The 18,135-nt window shown below is 42.2% G+C and overlaps 1 protein-coding gene across 1 annotated transcript in view; it reads right to left on the bottom strand.

Moving 5' to 3' along the window:
* Nucleotides 1-200: 200 nt before the first annotated feature.
* si:dkeyp-14d3.1 (transmembrane protein 132C) overlaps nt 201-18,135 on the bottom strand; it is an 808,037-nt gene continuing 790,102 nt past the window's right edge. The window contains exon 9 of the mRNA XM_068005754.1: nt 201-2,177. Coding sequence (XP_067861855.1) covers nt 981-2,177 — 1,197 coding nt within the window. The 3' untranslated portion in view covers nt 201-980. The remainder of the gene's footprint in view (nt 2,178-18,135) is intronic.

The raw sequence follows: 18,135 nt of genomic DNA, 5'->3' as shown, positions 1-18,135 counted from the left end.
TCTCTGGGTTGTTGGAACCCTCCCTGGATCACAAATGCATGTAGTTATTCTTAAAACAAATGGAAGAACGGTACACCACAGAGACTCAAGAGTGGTCCAGAAAGAGTTAGATTTTCAAGCTATCTGAAGCAACTTTTATTTACAATGTGTATAATATTTATAAATAAATTGTACATTCTAGTAATCTACAATGCATTCTAGGTATACTTTGTTAAAATATTTCACCTAAGTTATAAAGGTGGGTACGGCTCATTACTACGGCATAAATAATAAAATGAAAATACTGAGAGCCTAAATATAAACAAGACATTATAAAATAAACTTTACACAGAACGTAGGGTCCAAGAACTGAGAGTACAACTGAAGTCCAAGATTAACAAATCATACAAAATGATTACATTTGGAGTTGGCCCTTAAGACACTGGTGTTAAGGGTCATCTCCCATGGACTACTGCCATAACATCATCCAATCAGAAGTGCTTCTTCCACAGCCCCACGCATTCAGGAAGTTGTCTCCAATCAGGAGTGCTCATTCCTAATGTTTATTCAGTTTAGAGTGCACTTTCCCCTCTGTTCATTGCCCCTTCCCAGTGTTTAAGTACCCTTTCCAAATTAATCTGGCATTTATTCCTTCCGTCAGTGCTTGTTGCACCTCTGCATTCGTGTTTGTCTTTCCATTTGCTGTATTCATAGTCTCTTTTGCTATTTCATATGAATGTCCATTCGCATCCCCACTGTTGGCATTTTTTCCGTTGTCCATTCAAATGTATCCCAATTCATTGGAATTTTGCATTTCGATGGATGTTATTCATTACAGGTCATCATGTGTTGATTTGTCCAATACCTGTGTAGTTCTGTGCTTTGCTGCCAGGACTTAATTCCCACATACCGGTCCCATTGCTGACTGGATTTCCTCCACAATCACCCAAAACTGAAGGCATAAAGGTGAGCAAAGAATGAAAACAGATAGGATAACACGGTTACACGTTGTCTTGTATTCTCTCCATGTAGTTTCTCAGTTCGTGCGAGTCCCCTAAGCCCATGTCCTGGCAGACCCATTTAATATTTTCCTCATTACCCAAAAGGATTGAATTTGTAGCAGGACATCCATCATCTGGTGGAATTGTAGTAAATGTTGTAAACTTTACCCGTTTTCGTTTTGTGGTGGGGGAATTCAAAGGTTCGTCTTTGCGGTCCTTTCCATCGCTGCAGAGGGCAGATCGGTGTATCTGCCCTTGGACGTTCTTCTGGGTTCCCCCATTGAGCAGATGGTTGCTCTCCTCAAAACCTACTGCCCTGTCTATTACTGTAGTGTGTTCACAGTCTTGCTGTGGGGAAATATCAGCAGAGTTCTCCAGTAGCTCAGTCTCATTACCTAACCAAACCCAGTCATGAGAATGATTCATATTCCCTTGTGCTTCCGAGGGAATTCGCTTATGCCGGTACTTCAAAGCAAACATGACACAGTTAATTAAGAAGACGAGAATAGCCAGACAAAAAACACCCAGTAAAGCATACATTCCAATCTCTAAGTCAGTCAGACCTCTTGGAGCCTGGACCAGATCATTTTCATCCATGCCCTCACTACCCTCAGAATTCCTGGTTAAGTCTTGTGAGGGAAAGTTGGCCGCATCCAATGGGATGTTTTGGAGCTGGCTGTCACCTTCTGAAAGCTGATCTATTCCATCCACTTTCTTGTTCACTGAAGCTTTGGTTGTAGTGCTTACTTTTCTCATTGAGCTTTCTTCACGATCTGCAGTAGCACTGCTGAAATATCGTCCATTCTGCCCTGTCCGATCTTGATCTACATTCTTTTGCCTCCGGTCACTTGCACGGTTCTCCAATTCTCCATTACCACCATAGTCATCACTGCCACTTTTCGGGCCTCCATCATTCTGACCAAATTTTACCTTGACATTGCTACTCCCGACTGCCAGAATACTTTTGCGTTTGGACTTCTGACAAACTTCACAGATTACCATTTCAACTTTCAGCAAATTCCCTTGGCCCTCTCCCTCTGCAGTGATGACTGGCCACCGTAACTGCAAATCCTGATAGGTTGAGATGACGGCTTCTTCTCGTGAAGTGACTGTAAGAGTAAAGTCCTTTGGATCATAAATATCCAGTGGAGTCAGACTGTTATCACTGAACTGGATCCAACCACTGATTATTGCTTCCTAGAGGGGAAGAAATAAATAATAACATAGTTCAGTTTTATTAACATTGCATTAAGATCATAGCCCTGCAATTCCTCGGGTCGCGATCCTGGTGGTTATACCAGGATCACACCCGCTGATGCCCTCCAGCACTGAGATTTCCTATATCATCATGCATCAACATACATCAACATACATAAAGTTCATCACTGGATGCAGTAATAGCTGGAGAGGCAGGCTTAATTGATTTTGAGATGTATGACATTCCCAGCACTTAAGGCATCACTGATCGCACTTAGATCAATTCTGATATGTGGACCATTCACACTAAGACTGAGGTGAGTTAGCATGTTGTAAACTGCAAAATGTTGCCATTGAAAGAGGCATACGGATGCTTGAGGAAGAAATACAGCAACAAGCCAAGCCCCAGGAAGAAGATGAGAACAGTGGTGCAGTGGCTATGTTATTGGATTAGTATTCCAGAAGGTCTAGACTAATAATCCAGAGAACGTGAATTCAAATCCCACCATGGCAATTTGGATTCAGTTTTTAAAAATTCAGTAAAAACTGACCTCAAAGCTGTTGGTTTGTCTTAAAAACCCAATTGGTTCAATAATGTCCTTTAGGGAAAGAAACCTGCCGTCCTTACCCAGTCTGGCCTATATGTGACTCCCATCCCACACCAACATGTTTGACTTTGAACTGCCCTCTGAAGTGGCCTAGAAAGACAATCAGTTGGATCAAGCTGATGGAAAGTAAAACAAGAATCGAACCGGACGGACCACTCAGCTGCGACCTAGGAATTAAATCAGGACACGACAAAGGCACATCCAACCATGTTGACCCTGCAAAGTCCTCCTCACTAACATCTGGGGACTGGTGCCAAAGTTGGGAGAGCTGTCTCAGACTGTGGACCTCATGAAGTCTCATGGCTTCAGGTAAAATATGGGCAAGGAAACCTCCCGGTGATTATCACCTACCGCCCTCCCTTAAGCTGATGAATTAGTACTTCTCCATGTTGAACACCACTTGGAGGAAGCACTGAGGCTAGCAAGGGCATAGAATGTACTCTGGGTGGGGGACTTCAATGTCCATCTGCAAGAGTGCCTCAGTAGCACCACCACTGACTGAGCTGGCTGAGTCCTGAAGGACATGGCTGTCAGACTGGGCTTGCGGCAGGTGGTGAAAGAACCAAAATGAGGGAATAACTGTGCGAAGTTGGATGGATTAATAACAGATCTAGCAGTTCAACACTGGGCATCCATGAGGCACTGTGGGCCAGCAACAGCAGCAGAATTGTATTCCACCACAATCTATAACCTCATGGCCCAGCATATCCCTCACTCATCCAATCACCATCAAGTGAAATGATGAACCCTAGTTCAATGAGGAGTGTAGAAGAGCATGCCAGGAGCAGCACCAGACGTATCTGATATTGAGGTACTATTCTGGTGATGCTACAGTACAGGACTACATGCATGCTAAACAGTGAAAGCAGCATGCTATAGACAGAGCTAGTTGATCCCACAACCAATGGATCAGGTCAAAGCTTTGCAACCCTGCCACATACTGTCGCAAATGGTAGTGGACAATAAGGCAACTGATGGGAGGAGGGGGCTCCAACAACATCCCCATCACCAATGTTGGCAGAAGCCAGCATGGAAGTGCAAAAGACAAGGCTGAAGTGTTTACAACCATTTTCAGCCAGAACTGCCAAATGATTCATGCTTCTTGGTTTCTCCCTGAGGTGTCCACCATTACAGATGCCAGTCTTCAGCTACTTCAATTCACACCACGTGACATCAAGAAATGGCTGAGTGCACTGGACACAGCAAAGGCTATGGGCCCTGACAACATCCCAGCTGTAGTGCTAAAGACCTGTGCTAAAGAATTTGCCAGGCCCCAGTAAAGCTGTTCCAGTACAGCTACAACATTGGCATCTAACCGACAATGTGGAAAATTGTCCAGATATGTTCTGTCCACAAAAAGCACGACAAATCCAACCTGGCAAATTACCGCCCTATCAGCCTACTCTCAATCATTAGGAAAGTGATGGAAGGAGTTGTCAACAGCACAATCAAGTGGCACTTACTCATCAATGACCTGCTCATTGATGCTCAGTTTGGGTTCCTCCAGGACAACTCATTACAAACCTCATTACAGCCTTGGTCCAATATGGACACAAGACCTGAATTCCAGAGGTGAGAGTGACTGCCCTTGATATCAAGGCAGTATTCGACCGAGTGCGACATCAAGGAGCCCTAGTAAAACTGAAGTCAAAGGGGATCATAGGGAAAAGTCTCCAGTGCCTAGAATTATACCTGACACAAAGGAAGATGGTTGTGGTTGTTGGAGGCCAATCATCTCAGCCCCTGGACATCGCTGCAGGAGCTCCTCACAGCAGCAATCTAGGTTCAACTACCTTCAGCTACTTTATCAATGACTTTCCCTCCAAGATCAGAAGTGGGGCTGTTTGCTGATGATTGCACAGTGTTCATCTCCATTCGCAATTCCTCAGATAATGAAGCAGTCCATGCCCTCATGCAGCAAGACCTGGATAACATTCGCGCCACACAAGTGCCAGGCAATGACCAACAAGAGAGAGCCTAACCACATCCCCTTTGCATTCAATAGTATTACCATCGCTGAGTCCTCTAACATCAACATCAGAATGACCAGAATCTCAACTGGGCCAGCCACATAAATGCCATGGCTACCAGAGCAGGTCTGCAGCCAGTTGGTCACCTCCTGACTCCCCAAAGTCTCTTCACCACCTACAAGGCACAATTTAGGAGTGTGATGGAATAGTCTTCACTTGCCTGGATGGGTGCAACAATGAACAATGAATGAGGGATGTAACAATGAATCCCCCCGCCACCACCCCTTGTGATCTGAACTGGATCTCCATGTGTTTCGCATGTGGAGTTCTTCAATCTCGCCAAAGGCAGACTGAATGAACACGAGATGAGATAAAGCTCAGTTTCGAATCATTAAGCAACTTTATTTCACAGTACAGTGAAAACATACTCAGCAATAGTTACGATCAGAGTCCTTCAGTTCAATCTGTACAAGTTATATTGGTGTAATGATATAGTGTATGCCCTGCTTTCCCACATTGGTGGGCCATCTTACTTGACTTAAACAGAATAACGGCTCTGCATCCTGCCCTGTAGCTGAGGGCAGTGTCTCCCTTTCTTTTCTAATGTCTTTTCAACCTTCTTGATGCACTGAGTCATTGAGTATATTCAAGGCTAAGATAAATAGATTTTTGGACTCTAGGTGGAATCAAGGGATACGGGGATTGGGCAGGAAAGTGGAGTTGAGGTTGAAAGTCAGCCATGATCTGATTGAATGGCGGAGCAGACTCGAGGGACCATATGGCCTACTCCTACTCCTATTTCTTATGTTTTTATGTTGCTGCCTGACTGCCTTATGGTGTCTGTGTTCTTTTTTTAAAAAAAAAGTTCACTCTCTGTCAAAAAGCCTATCCCTTCTACTCCACCCCTCTAACAGCGACAGAGGTCAAGCAACATTCCAACACAATGGTGAGAGGTGGCTTTCTGAGTATCCAGGCAAGCGAATGAACCACATTGTTTAGGCTCTAGGAAAAACAACTTCCATTTAGCATATTTACCACCTTTCGTTTGGGTGCCTGTTTTTAAAAAAAATTCATGAGAAAAGACATCTGCCCTGAAATTCTGTGGGCTTCTCCTGATCTGGAATAATTTCAGCAGGAAATTGGTGGAACCCCCCCAGAGACATGCCACTAATAGGTGTTTTCAACTGTTTAAGCTGTTTCTCTACGTGTCAGCCGTGGTTCACGTAGCACTCTCGCCTCTGAGTTAGAAGCTTGTGGGTTCAAGTCCCACTCCAGACACTTGAGCACATAATCTAGGTGTAGTACTGAGGGAGCGCTGCACTGTCAGAGGCACCTTCTTTCGGATGAGATGTTAAACCCAGGCCCAGTCTGCCCACTCAGGTGGAACTAAAAGATCCCATGGCACTATTTTGAAGAAGAGCGGAAGAGGTCTCCCCGGTGTCCTGGCCAATATTTATCCCTAGATTATCTAGTCATTGCTGTGTGCAAATTGTCTGTTGCATTTCCTACATTGCAACATTTCAAAAGGACTTCATTGGCTGTAAAGCATTTTGGGATATCCTGAGGTCGTGAAAGGCGCTATATAAATGCAAGTCTTTAAGAACATAAGAACATAAGAAATAGGAGCAGGAGTAGGCCAATCGGCCCCTCGAGCCTGCTCCGCCATTCAATAAGATTATGGCTGATCTGATCCTAACTTCAAATCTAAAATCATGTCCAATTTCCTGCCCGCTCCCCGTAACCCCTAATTCCCTTTACTTCTAGGAAACTGTCTATTTCTGTTTTAAATTTATTTAATGATGTAGCTTCCACAGCTTCCTGGGGCAGCAAATTCCACAGACCTACTACCCTCTGAGTGAAGAAGTTTCTCCTCATCTCAGTTTTGAAAGAGCAGCCCCTTATTCTAAGATTATGCCCCCTAGTTCTAGTTTCACCCATCCTTGGGAACATCCTTACCGCATCCACCCGATCAAGCCCCTTCACAATCTTATATGTTTCAATAAGATCGCCTCTCATTCTTCTGAACTCCAATGAGTAGAGTCCCAATCTACTCAACCTCTCCTCATATGTCAGCCCCCTCATCCCCGGGATTAACCGAGTGAACCTTCTTTGTACTGCCTCGAGAGCAAGTATGTCTTCTCCAGGGGTTTCACTGATATCCTAATGAAGTTACAGGCAGGAATCAGAAGAACCTGCATGGAATTTCCAGGTCATTGCTTTTAAAAACCCAACACTGATATTAACTACTTCTTCTAAATCTGTGTGTGGAATAATGGCCAAAAGTGTGTCAAGAAAAATGAGAGGGGAATAAATCTGCACGGCTATGTGTGCTTCAAAAAGGAAAGAAATGGCTTGGATGGCATAGTTTATTTATATGTTGTTAATAGAAAGGAATCGGGAATTGGCACCACAGAGGAGAAATTCAACATTGTTTCGCCGATTTTTTGGTGAGACCAATTTCGGGTTGCGATTTACCGCACCCGATCTCCCCCGGATAAATGCCAGGCGCCAAATTGGAAGCAGGTGACTTTTAGATGTCCAGGACACTTGTCTGAAAAAGGCGTTAGGTGCCTTGCATATGCAAATTAGGATCCTAACACTTGTTGTAAGAACCCGATTGAAATTCGTGTACAAATTTGGTACAAATGTCTCTTGAAATCACGAAGGATATTCCCAAATAGTAATTAAACAAATGTGAAAAGGAGAAAGGAATAATTGAAGTCTGATTCACCACCCTTAAATCAGCTCTTAAGGGACACATTCGAGGGAAGGGATGGAATATGAATGGGTCTGAGAGAAGCAGGGACCTGTGTTTAGTTTATTGGGATAAATTGAACATCGGCACAAAGATTATACTGGGCAATGATTATGGGAATCTTCCTGATTTCAAGAGACATTTGTACCAAATTTGTACCATTCGTGTACAAATAATGCAAATTGTACCAGGTCTTGAGGACCATTGAAGGATGCTCAATAAATGGCCAGAAAACCTTTTAAAAGTTCAATTTTTATGGAGCTAGAAGGGGCAGGAGCGCAGAATACTGTAGGCCGCCACCAGCCTGGGCACATCCCCACCCTTCAGCTTTGCCTCTCCAACCCCAACATCCCGGATCTCCCTGAAGGCCAGCTAGGCATCGCAGCCAACCAGAATTTGTCAGGCCCCGACATCGAGATGCCTGATTGGCGATCTGTTTAATTTAAATGAGGCCCGATGCCAAATTTCGATCGGGCCTCAGGATTGGCAAGGAACAGCTCGCAAAGCAATCACATCACTGGTTTGCTGCCCGTTTGTCGACCCATGTCTCTTTGGGTATTTCTGGAAGATAGAAAGGGGGAAAAGTTTGTGGTAGGCACATATTATAGGCCACCACAAAATAAAATATAACTGGATGTACTGCCTTGAGAGGTTACAAAAAATGGTGCCAAAGCCTCAGTTGTGATCATGGGGAATTTTAATGTTTTTGTCATAGATTGGGACGTACAGTGAGGATAATCTGTATGCATGAAGGAGTTTACTCGTACATACTAACATAGAAAATTAACAAAAGCTGACCAACAACTTCAAAAAGCCACCTGGTACCCAAAAAGCTGGCAACTCAAGAACAGTCCTGACATGTGAAAGCAGGTAGTTACATGGGCATTGTAACTTAAGCTGTGAATACTCACATGTCCACCCTGGGAAACTATTCTCTTGAGAAGAGCAGGGCGAGAAGAGGACGTGATCGAGGTCTTTAAGATTTTTAAGGTTATGGGTTCATCCAGGAAAGTTCACAGAACTGGGGACAGAGTATGGCATTAAAGGCATCAAAGGGAAATAGGAAATTTAGTAAATTCTTTTAGTATTAGTGTGATAAAATTGTGGAACAAATTAAAGTGGGCTGGTGGGACAGAAAACTATGGAAGGTTTTAAAAAGGAACAGGATGAATTAGTTCCAGATCACAGAAAGGAAATTGATGGGAAGTTGGGAATGGTAAGCTGGATGGACCAATGGTCTTCCTCTGCCCAAAACATTCCTCTGCTATTATGTAATGCAGAGCTTCTCAGTTGAAAGAGGCTGCTTTGGGGAATGAGGAGGGAATTGCTTCATTTAGTCAAATCACTTTATCTGTCAAAACATGTTTGCGGCAGTTGGTAATGAAACCCGAAGTCAATATTCAGTCAGCTCTGAAATAATTCTGAAGTGATGCAGCACAAGATTTGCAAATATGCATGAATAATTTCATCTCACTAGTTTAAAACTCCAGGGACCATTGGGCAGGGGTGGGGGAGGAGAAGGAGGTGGTAGATGCAAAAACAAATTTGAAATTTGTTGAGTGCTTCTGGAGGATAAGGGCATGGCAAACACTCCAAGGAATTTGTTCTTTATTACCATTCTGCAATAATGTGACCCAAATTAAACTCACCATTCCCCTGGTCTCACGTTGGAGAGTTACTTGTGGGCGTTTGCAAAATGAGCATTACTTTTTTAATAACATCTATTGACAAGTTATTTTGAGGTTTTAAAATGGTTTACAGTGTGAGCAGAAACCTCGACATGGAGTTGGAAGACAAAGTCAAAATCTGTGAATTCCATTCATTGGAAGAAGTATCTTCTAACATTTTGTTAGGGGCAGATTAATTTATATTAGATTTCCAAAATAAATTGGAGAATTACAATTGTATAAATATGCACCGTTTTTAAAATAGAAAATCTACATCCTTTGCACCAGCGCTTTATTATCTGCATCAAGAGCTTAATAACAGGAATGATCTCAAGATCACAGAACATTCATATACCAGGAAGAACATTCAACCTATTTTAATAAACTATCCGGAGAGAGTCTATTGTCCCCCCCATTGTTTCCTAAATGATTCCAGGGTTACTCCATTACTCTATGCGGAAGAAGTTTATTCCACACGTTGATCACTCTTTGTGTAAAGAAGAATTTCCTAATAGCCATCTTAAAATGAGTTTGAATCTGTGTTCCCTTGTTCTACTCCTGTAGTTTAATTTAATGTTAACTTTTTCTATACCCTTAACAATCTTATATACCTTTAGAAAATCACCTCTCAGACTCACCCTTTCCAGGCTAAAAAGCCCAAGTCTATCCAATCTGTTCTTATAATTCAGACCCCTGACACTGGTTTTTTTCAGCACTGTCCCCAGTGCTTGAATGTCTCACCTTTCTTAGTGACCGGATCTGGATGCAATATTCAAGGTGTGGTCTGACCAGAACACTATAAAGTTCAAGCATTATCTCCTCTGACTTAAATACTATTGTTTTGGCTATGCAGTTCAATATTCTATTGGCTTTGTTGATTGCTGCTCTGCAATGGTTAGATATGTTTAGCGTAGAGTCTACTAAGACTCCTAGGTCTCTTTCAGCTTTATCCTTAGCTAGTTCAACACCATTCATGGAGTCTGAGTGTCATTTATCTTTCCTTCCAATGTTTAGTATAGTGTCAGCCATGGCTCAGTGGGTCGCATTCTCATCTCTGAGTCAGAAGGTTTTGGGTTCAAGTCCCACTCCAGAGATTTGTGCACAAAAGTCCAGGCTGACACTCCAGTGCAGTACTGAGGGAGTGCTGCACTGTTGGAGGTGCCGTCTTTCGGATGAGATGTTAAACCAATGTCTGTCTGCCCTCTCTGATGGATGCAAAAGATCCCATGGCACTACTTCAAAAAACAGCAGGGGAATTATCCCTGGTGTCCTACCAATATTTATCCCTCATTCAACAAGACTAAAACAGATTATTTAGTCATTATCACATTGCTGTTTTGGGAGCTTGCTGTGCGCAAATGAGCTGCCGCATTTTCTACATTACAACAGTGATTACACTTCAAAAAGTACTTCATTTTCTGTAAGGCGCTTTGGGATGTCATGAGGTCATGAAAGGTACTATATAAAGTGCAACTTCTTTCTTTCATTAAATTTCATCGGCCATTATTCTACCCATTAGATATTTTCTCCAACTCATTTTGTAATTCCAGAGCTGCCTCTTCTCATTCCGCTGTCCCTCCCAGTTTGGTGTCCTCTCCAAATTTCACCACTTTGCATTGAAGTTTTGAATCCAGGTCATTTATGTAAATTAGAAACAGTAGTGGACCCAGCCATGTGACCTGAGGTACCTCAATCAGTACTTCCCTCCTCTCCGATCGAACCCTTTTAACTAGTACTCATTGGTTCCCACCCTTCAATCAGTTTATTATCCATTCCCAGGGTTTACCATAGAATCATAGAAAGGTTACAGCATGGAAGGAGGCCATTCAGCCCATCGAGTCCATGCCGGAGGCCATTAGGCCCGTTGAGTCCGTGCCATGAATCCACAAAGCTTTGAGTGTAATGACTAGTATTTCATGTGGAACTTTATCAAACGCCTTTTGGAAGTCAAGGTACATCATGTCAAAAGGCCTACCACAGTCCACTTGGGTTGTCAGTTCCTCAAAGAATTTGAGAACATTGGTCAGGCAGGATCTTCTGAATTCATGCTGACTACTGTTAACTAGGTTATCATTGCATGTGCTCAAATGTGGAATTATGGTAAAAATGTAACAACTCTCTCTGAATATGCCATGTAGAATTCCAGGTTCATAGGTGAAAGGCATTGTATGAAATCCCTCCCATCTATAAATGGTCCCCCTACCTATGCGCCCAAGAATGTTCAACTTTGAGTACGGACTGCAGTGTAACTTTTTCTCATCGCATAAATATGCACCTTCCTTTATGAGTGAATTGGCACAGATCACAGTGTATTGCTGCGATGAAAGCACAGCTCTGTCATGCTTCAAACAGTAACATTTCTGTGTTACATTTTTTTCTGTTGATGTGTCCTATCAAAGAAAGACGAACATAATTAAAGTTTGGCTTCAGGTAGCTGATAACTGGAGTAAATAATAGACTAAGTTGTCCGAGAGACCCACATCTTAACGGGGGAGCCTAGCTTGCCTCCTTCATTGACATTGTTACCAATATTCTTAAGCTAATTACATCAGAAACCATCTCATATCCTTGCAGTACTAATGTATGCAAGGTTGCCAACTGAGAGACAAGACAAAACTAATCATCTCTGATTACTGAACCATCAAAGCAAGCTCATGCTGGTCAAAATGCCGATATGCATTGATTTAGACTCTGGCCAGGTGTCCTGAACAAACAACTAAAGCTGTTCGCGCTTTATCTTATTGAGTGATAGAATTAAATAATATCATGACTGTCTGTCTATTCAGAAAGAGCCCCTTTGAACTTTTGTATTAGATTCTGCCTTTTGAGACCCAGTAGAGTCGTATAAAATTGCTTTAGCATTGGCTTTAGAAGGCTAATTGCACCATGGGTTCCCTCATGTGGGTCTCACGCCCACCATCAACCCCAATGTAAACTTGCCAGATTTACTAAGAATAGCCGTTGAGAAGATTCTTTCTTACCTTTCAGTTAAAAGATGCTGGAAAGAACGGCTAAGAATTCAAATTTTATTATTTGTCAGAATAGTTTAAGTATGGTGTAAGTCAAATATTATGTGCAGGTTACTTGCACTATTCTTTGCAACAGTGTTACTATTTTTCTCATAACTAAATTCGACCAGGACTTTTAGCCTGAACACAATGCTGACAGAGTGTTTGTCTGCTTTCAGAGTGTCTAGGAGAATGTGATGCACAGCTCATGTATTCCTTGATGCACAATACTACAGAAAAGGGTGATTGTTCGTCCTGTGGCATGCATCCCATTGACGGCCTGCATAAAATTGCAAGTTTCAGTTCACAGAAGACACAGGCCTACTTATGCTCTGAACAACGGGTTAAAATGTCAGAAAACAGCCTGAACTGTAACACTCCCGTCAGTGACGACACCATTTTCCTTTTCCGTATTTATGTACAAATTCTGGTGTAATCACTATCTGTGACTCTCTGCTGCCTGAGTTATTGGATTTCAAAGTCAGACTGTAAATGCTTCAGAGCTCAGACTCCGAGCTGGTGTCAGCCTTTTCTAGTCTCTTCTGACAACAAAGTAAACATGATATTATTTCATTTCAGTACAGCCTCAGAACTAAGTTCCATAGAGATCACTGACAAAGAACGCACATTGCCATGTATAATTAGATCTACAGAAAATTATACAAACAATTTTTTTTTACTAGGAGATAGACTAGAATGTGAAGTTAAAGGGTTCTAGACAGGCCTGAATGGTGTTTTTTGCCAAGGGAGTGAAATTTATTCTCTAGGGGAATCTGGGGCATGTACAATCTCCAAGAAAATTTTGAGTTATGACATTTATTTGGTGCAATTGATACCACTGCCAACACTCACAATTTTCTTGCAAGTTCTGTAACAGACATGACGTTTTTCAAATGTTTGTGCTTCACAGTATTAGCTTGACTGAGTGGTAGCACTCTCACCTCTGAGTTAGAAGGGCCTGGATTCAAGCCCCACTCCAAATCTTCAGCATATCATCTAAACTGACACTTCAAAGCAGTACTGAAGGTGTGCTGCTGCATTTGCCCACAAAACAGTGACTGCACTTCAAAAGTAATTTATTGACTGTGAAATGCTCTGGCACATCCCAAGGATACAAAAAGCATTATAAAAATGCAGATTCTTTCTTTCATACGGGAAATATAAATTTGCAGAAGTATAACCATTAACAGAAAATCACAAATTGCAGGAAATGTGAATAAATCACAAGTGTTGGAAATGCATAAACTTTTGTCAACCTGAACAAAATCCCTACTAATACGAAGTTTATCGGCAAATACGATAGTCACTTAGATACTCAGTTAAAACTTTATTCACAGATTACTAAATCATTTTATTAGTGGATTACCAAATCCAACCATTACTTTCCATATCAGAACAACACAGATTACATAAACACACCTGGAAATTACCGTCAGCAATGTTACTGACAAACGCTTAATGCATTTATATCCATGATGTGGAGATGCCAGTGATGGACTGGGGTTGACAATTGTAAACAATTTTACAACACCAAGTTATAGTCCAACAAATTTATTTTAAATTCCACAAGCTTTCGGAGGCTTCCTCCTTCGTCAAAATAAATTTGTTGGACTATAACTTGGTGTTGTAAAATTGTTTGCATTTATATCAGCTTCTTCCCTCTGCTATTTCAATGGAAGCCTTAACCCATTCATACTAAACAGGTCAGTGTCTCTGTTAAAAAAGCAGAGAGAGGAGTTTGATTAAAGCACAAGCGTCCACTAAAGAAACCTGACAGTAAAATCCCAAGCTCATATATCTTGAATGAGTTTTCAAAGAAAAAATAAGCTACAGTACTTCATGTGATTATATAAACCTCATTTAATAACCTGACAAAAAAATTATTTCTAAAAAATAATGTACATTCTAATCATTTTTATTCTTCATGGCAGAGACAAAATAAGGGTGATTTCCGTGGATGACCGTAGGGAGGTGCAGGAGGCCCAGGCTTTGACTGCAGAGAGGGTCCCCTCGAGCGCAGGTGGGTCTAGGAGGCATCAATTGCAGAGGACTCAGGCTACAGCATTGAGTGGATAGCAAACAAATTTATACCAGCCCAATCCATTAATTGTGAAAATGTGAAATTCCAGGCCAGCCTTAAAGGTAAACCGATCCTTACTGTTGCCTTGACAGCATGACAGTAGGGCAGGGAGTGGAAGGCATGTCAGACAATATAACTGTAAACAATTTTACAACACCAAGTTATAGTCCAACAATTTTTATTTGAAATCTATAAGCTTTCGGAGGCTTCCTCCTTCGTCAGGTAAATGTACAATATAACAACAGTCATGGAAATTGTGAAATGTAGGATTCATTTTCTGAATATTCTAAAGTGATAATGTGAAGAGACCAGCCCCCACCACCCCTACCCAATGAAGCTCCAATTAGTGTTACTGGGAAGGTAAGGTGGCAAACATCCCTAAGGTGTAAATGTTAAAAACTGCCCTGCTAATAAATTGTTTCTTAATTAGGCGACCACCATTTTAATTAGCTGTGAAGCTGACGCATTACTGCCGTTTTGTCATACAGTGTTGAGCAAATATCCATTAAGCTTTCTTTGGGAAGACCAATATCACAGCTTTCCAACCACATGATTACCGATTAAAACCACAAGATTGCTTGTCATGTTGGCCTACTGCACAGAGTGAGTTCACAACCAGACTGATATATGGAGCTTTTTAACTACAGTAGCTACTGCATCTTGAGAGCGAGGGAAAAATTGACAAAGCTCTGGAAGCCACTCCTAAACAACCACTGCTCTGTTTGACTGTACAAATGATCAGCTACACAAAACTAACGAGGGGATCTCAGCACCAGCCATTTATTTCCATAAGATCCAAAGCCTTAGTTTCAAGTATGCAGACCCGCGATGTCAAGAGGCACTGATGAAGAGCATGCTGAGGTTCTCAGCCCAGATGGTGCTGCTGTAAGAGGCTTTCTGCCACTAACTAGCTCCTGGAGGAAGATATAGGAAACATATGGAAGAAAATTAAGAATATTAAGGATATGGAATTTCCTGCTTTAGCGTCAATCCAGCATGAAGTTGGCACAGCAGGTTTTGTGCTCTGTCTTCCCTCCCACTGGCCTTGTGGATATTTCAGGGTCAGCCTCGTTTCCATAGTTTCGGTGGGCATCCAGTGAGATTCCCACCCGTGTCATGGAGCTTGCCTGGAGGGTGGGGTGAAGAGGAGGAAAATGGCTGATCTTAGACACCTGTGGGGCAGCTGAAGCAATGGGCCAGTTATTCTTTTTAAATAAAATTTAGTGGGTAATGGAATGCAATCAATTGCCCCACAAATGATTATGTTTCTGTAGGGGGAACTTTTAAATCCCCCTTTTGCACAACATCATAAAGCTGGGTGCCAAGAACATGCTTGCATTCTTTTAGTCTGGCATTACTATGGTGGAAATGATTGAAAATGTGACATGTGCCGTCACTCCATCATTATGGTGCAATTTAAATATGGCTGCACATCTTCAGCCGGATGCATTGAGCGGCTGCTGTCCGGTGGAAATCCCGGAAGAGTCGGTGATTGGTGGGGAGCTGGCGGAATGCCTTCCTGACCTCTTTCCAGCCCCAAATTCAGGTGGGAAGGGAGCAGAAAATCCTCCCTTTTGGGTCCGATGCTGTACTCATAACAGAAATGATAGGGCAACATTAAAATATAGCAGGAGCACGGACTGCTGCCACTCTCACTTGAGTTAGGCTTCTTTCCGTATTAAAACACACAGAAACCCACATTAGGGAAGAAGTTGCTCGAACAATCATTGTTATATCCTGTGTATGTTAATGCATTTCATGGCGCAGTCTTCTTAACATAGTGCGGTCACATGTCTGAAGCCAAGGTTTTGGTTTCCATGGAAATAAATGGGTGGTGCTGACATCACCTTGTTAGTCTTTGTGTGGTTGACCATCTTTACAGTTAAATGGGACCATGGTTGTTTAGGAATGGCTTCCAGGGTTACACTTGTCTGCCTTCAAGTTGGCATGCATGCTGTGGCTATAGCAGCGAGTTTTCATGCCAGTTTGAGGGCACGGTTTGGATGGCAATTCTTTGCCCTGTTGATGCAGAAGCACTTACTCATTTTCTTGCATTAAATATTTAATGTTAGTATTTATGATGAGCATGACATTTGCTTCCTCTGGTTAAAATAATTGTAAACAATTTTACAACACCAAGTTATAGTCCAGCAATTTTATTTTAAATTCACAAGCTTTCGGAGATTTCCTCCTTCCTCAGGTAAATGTTTCAGGAGCTCCTTGAAGCCTACGCATTTATACATATAGAACAATACATGGTGTTTACAGACTGCCCCTGCAACTGCCCGTTGCCAAGGCAATCACCGTGTTCAGAGACAGAGAGGTGTCACCTCTCTGTCTGAACACGGTGATTGCCTTGGCAACGGGCAGTTGCAGGGGCAGTCTGTAAACACCATGTATTGTTCTATATGTATAAATGCGTAGGCTTCAAGGAGCTCCTGAAACATTTACCTGAGGAAGGAGGAAATCTCCGAAAGCTTGTGAATTTAAAATAAAATTGCTGGACTATAACTTGGTGTTGTAAAATTGTTTACAATTGTCAACCCCAGTCCATCACCGGCATCTCCACATCATGGTTAAAATAAGTTATATTTGAAGGCTGATAGAGCTATAAATTTGACAGAAAAACTTGCTATAATGCTGTAAATCAGATTAATCAAGTGGTTCTGATGATGCCCGACACTTTACAGAGTTTAAGTACTTTATAGACACCAGAAGGAGCTGCAAGTTGAATTACAGCCATAGAAACTCTCTTATTGTATATATTATCTTGATAAGGTTTCTTTTTTCACAGTTTTCTCTTCTCCTTTATTAAACATGCTGACTTTTACTGAGATATCGTTCCATGGGCTTTGAAGTGTGAGCCTTACAGTGAGTGTCAGGTGCTCTTTGATCATGGTTAATACAGAGTAACATTCCCTCAACTCTGCCCCAACAATGTCCCTCATTCCCATTGTAGTAGAGCATTTCCTATTGCTCCAGTGTGCCATCTTTCCATTCTTCACACCAACTATTCACTGAGCTTTCTGAGTAAGATTGTCAAGTTAGTGGCAATTAGTGACAAAGTAGATGGCTTTGTTATGTAAGTGAAAGGTGATGAAGCCAACAGCGATTTAGGAATAAAGTCAAATGACATCACCTGTCAGGTGTCAAGAGCTTTGCGACTTTTTGTGTGCAGTGGATAACTGGTAAATAAGCTATTCAGTACACATTCTACGACAGTAGAGTTTGAAGATGGTAACAGAATTGCTACTTGTAAAAACAAAATGCTACATTTGCTGTGACAGATTTCCCTGCATTAGTTACCAGCTGATTTACTGACAGTTTGATGAAATGGAAAAGCATTAAGGCTACACTTAGTTACAGCAAACAGCAGTTTCAACCTAAAATTGCTCCATTCTTCAGGCTGATTCAAAGAATCTCTTATCAAATCCATTTTCTGCATTTTAAGATTGTGGTTTGGACCGAAAACCGATAGCAAAGGGGTGGATTCTCCTCTTCAGGGTGGAGGTCCAGCAGGGCGTGACTTCTGCCCCATTCCTCTATATCAGCCCAGCCCCATCTTTCTGGCTCAAGGCTCATTACTTGTGCACAGTGGGCTCCTGGTTGTATTCCCACATAAAGAGTGAGCCCACTGATGCGAGTGAGGAAACTTTGGTGGTGCTACGCTAGGGAAGCCGCTGCAATACCAAAAGAGACAGCGAGGGATCTCAAGGGGGCAGAAATGCTCTGAAGATCAGAAGGAAGACTCCAACTAAAGTTCTCAGCTGAGACCTAGACCTTGAGCAGGTACGTGTCTGGGGCTGATTGGAAAGAGACAAGGCTACTACAAGGCCCTCACCCTCCATTGGAGAACTTGGGACATTTACC

This window comes from Heptranchias perlo, chromosome 25 (genome assembly GCF_035084215.1).
Source record: "Heptranchias perlo isolate sHepPer1 chromosome 25, sHepPer1.hap1, whole genome shotgun sequence".
NCBI classification, from domain to species: Eukaryota; Metazoa; Chordata; class Chondrichthyes; order Hexanchiformes; family Hexanchidae; genus Heptranchias; species Heptranchias perlo.
The sequence above is the reverse complement of the archived record's forward strand: the minus strand, read 5'-3'. Positions and strand labels throughout refer to the sequence as shown.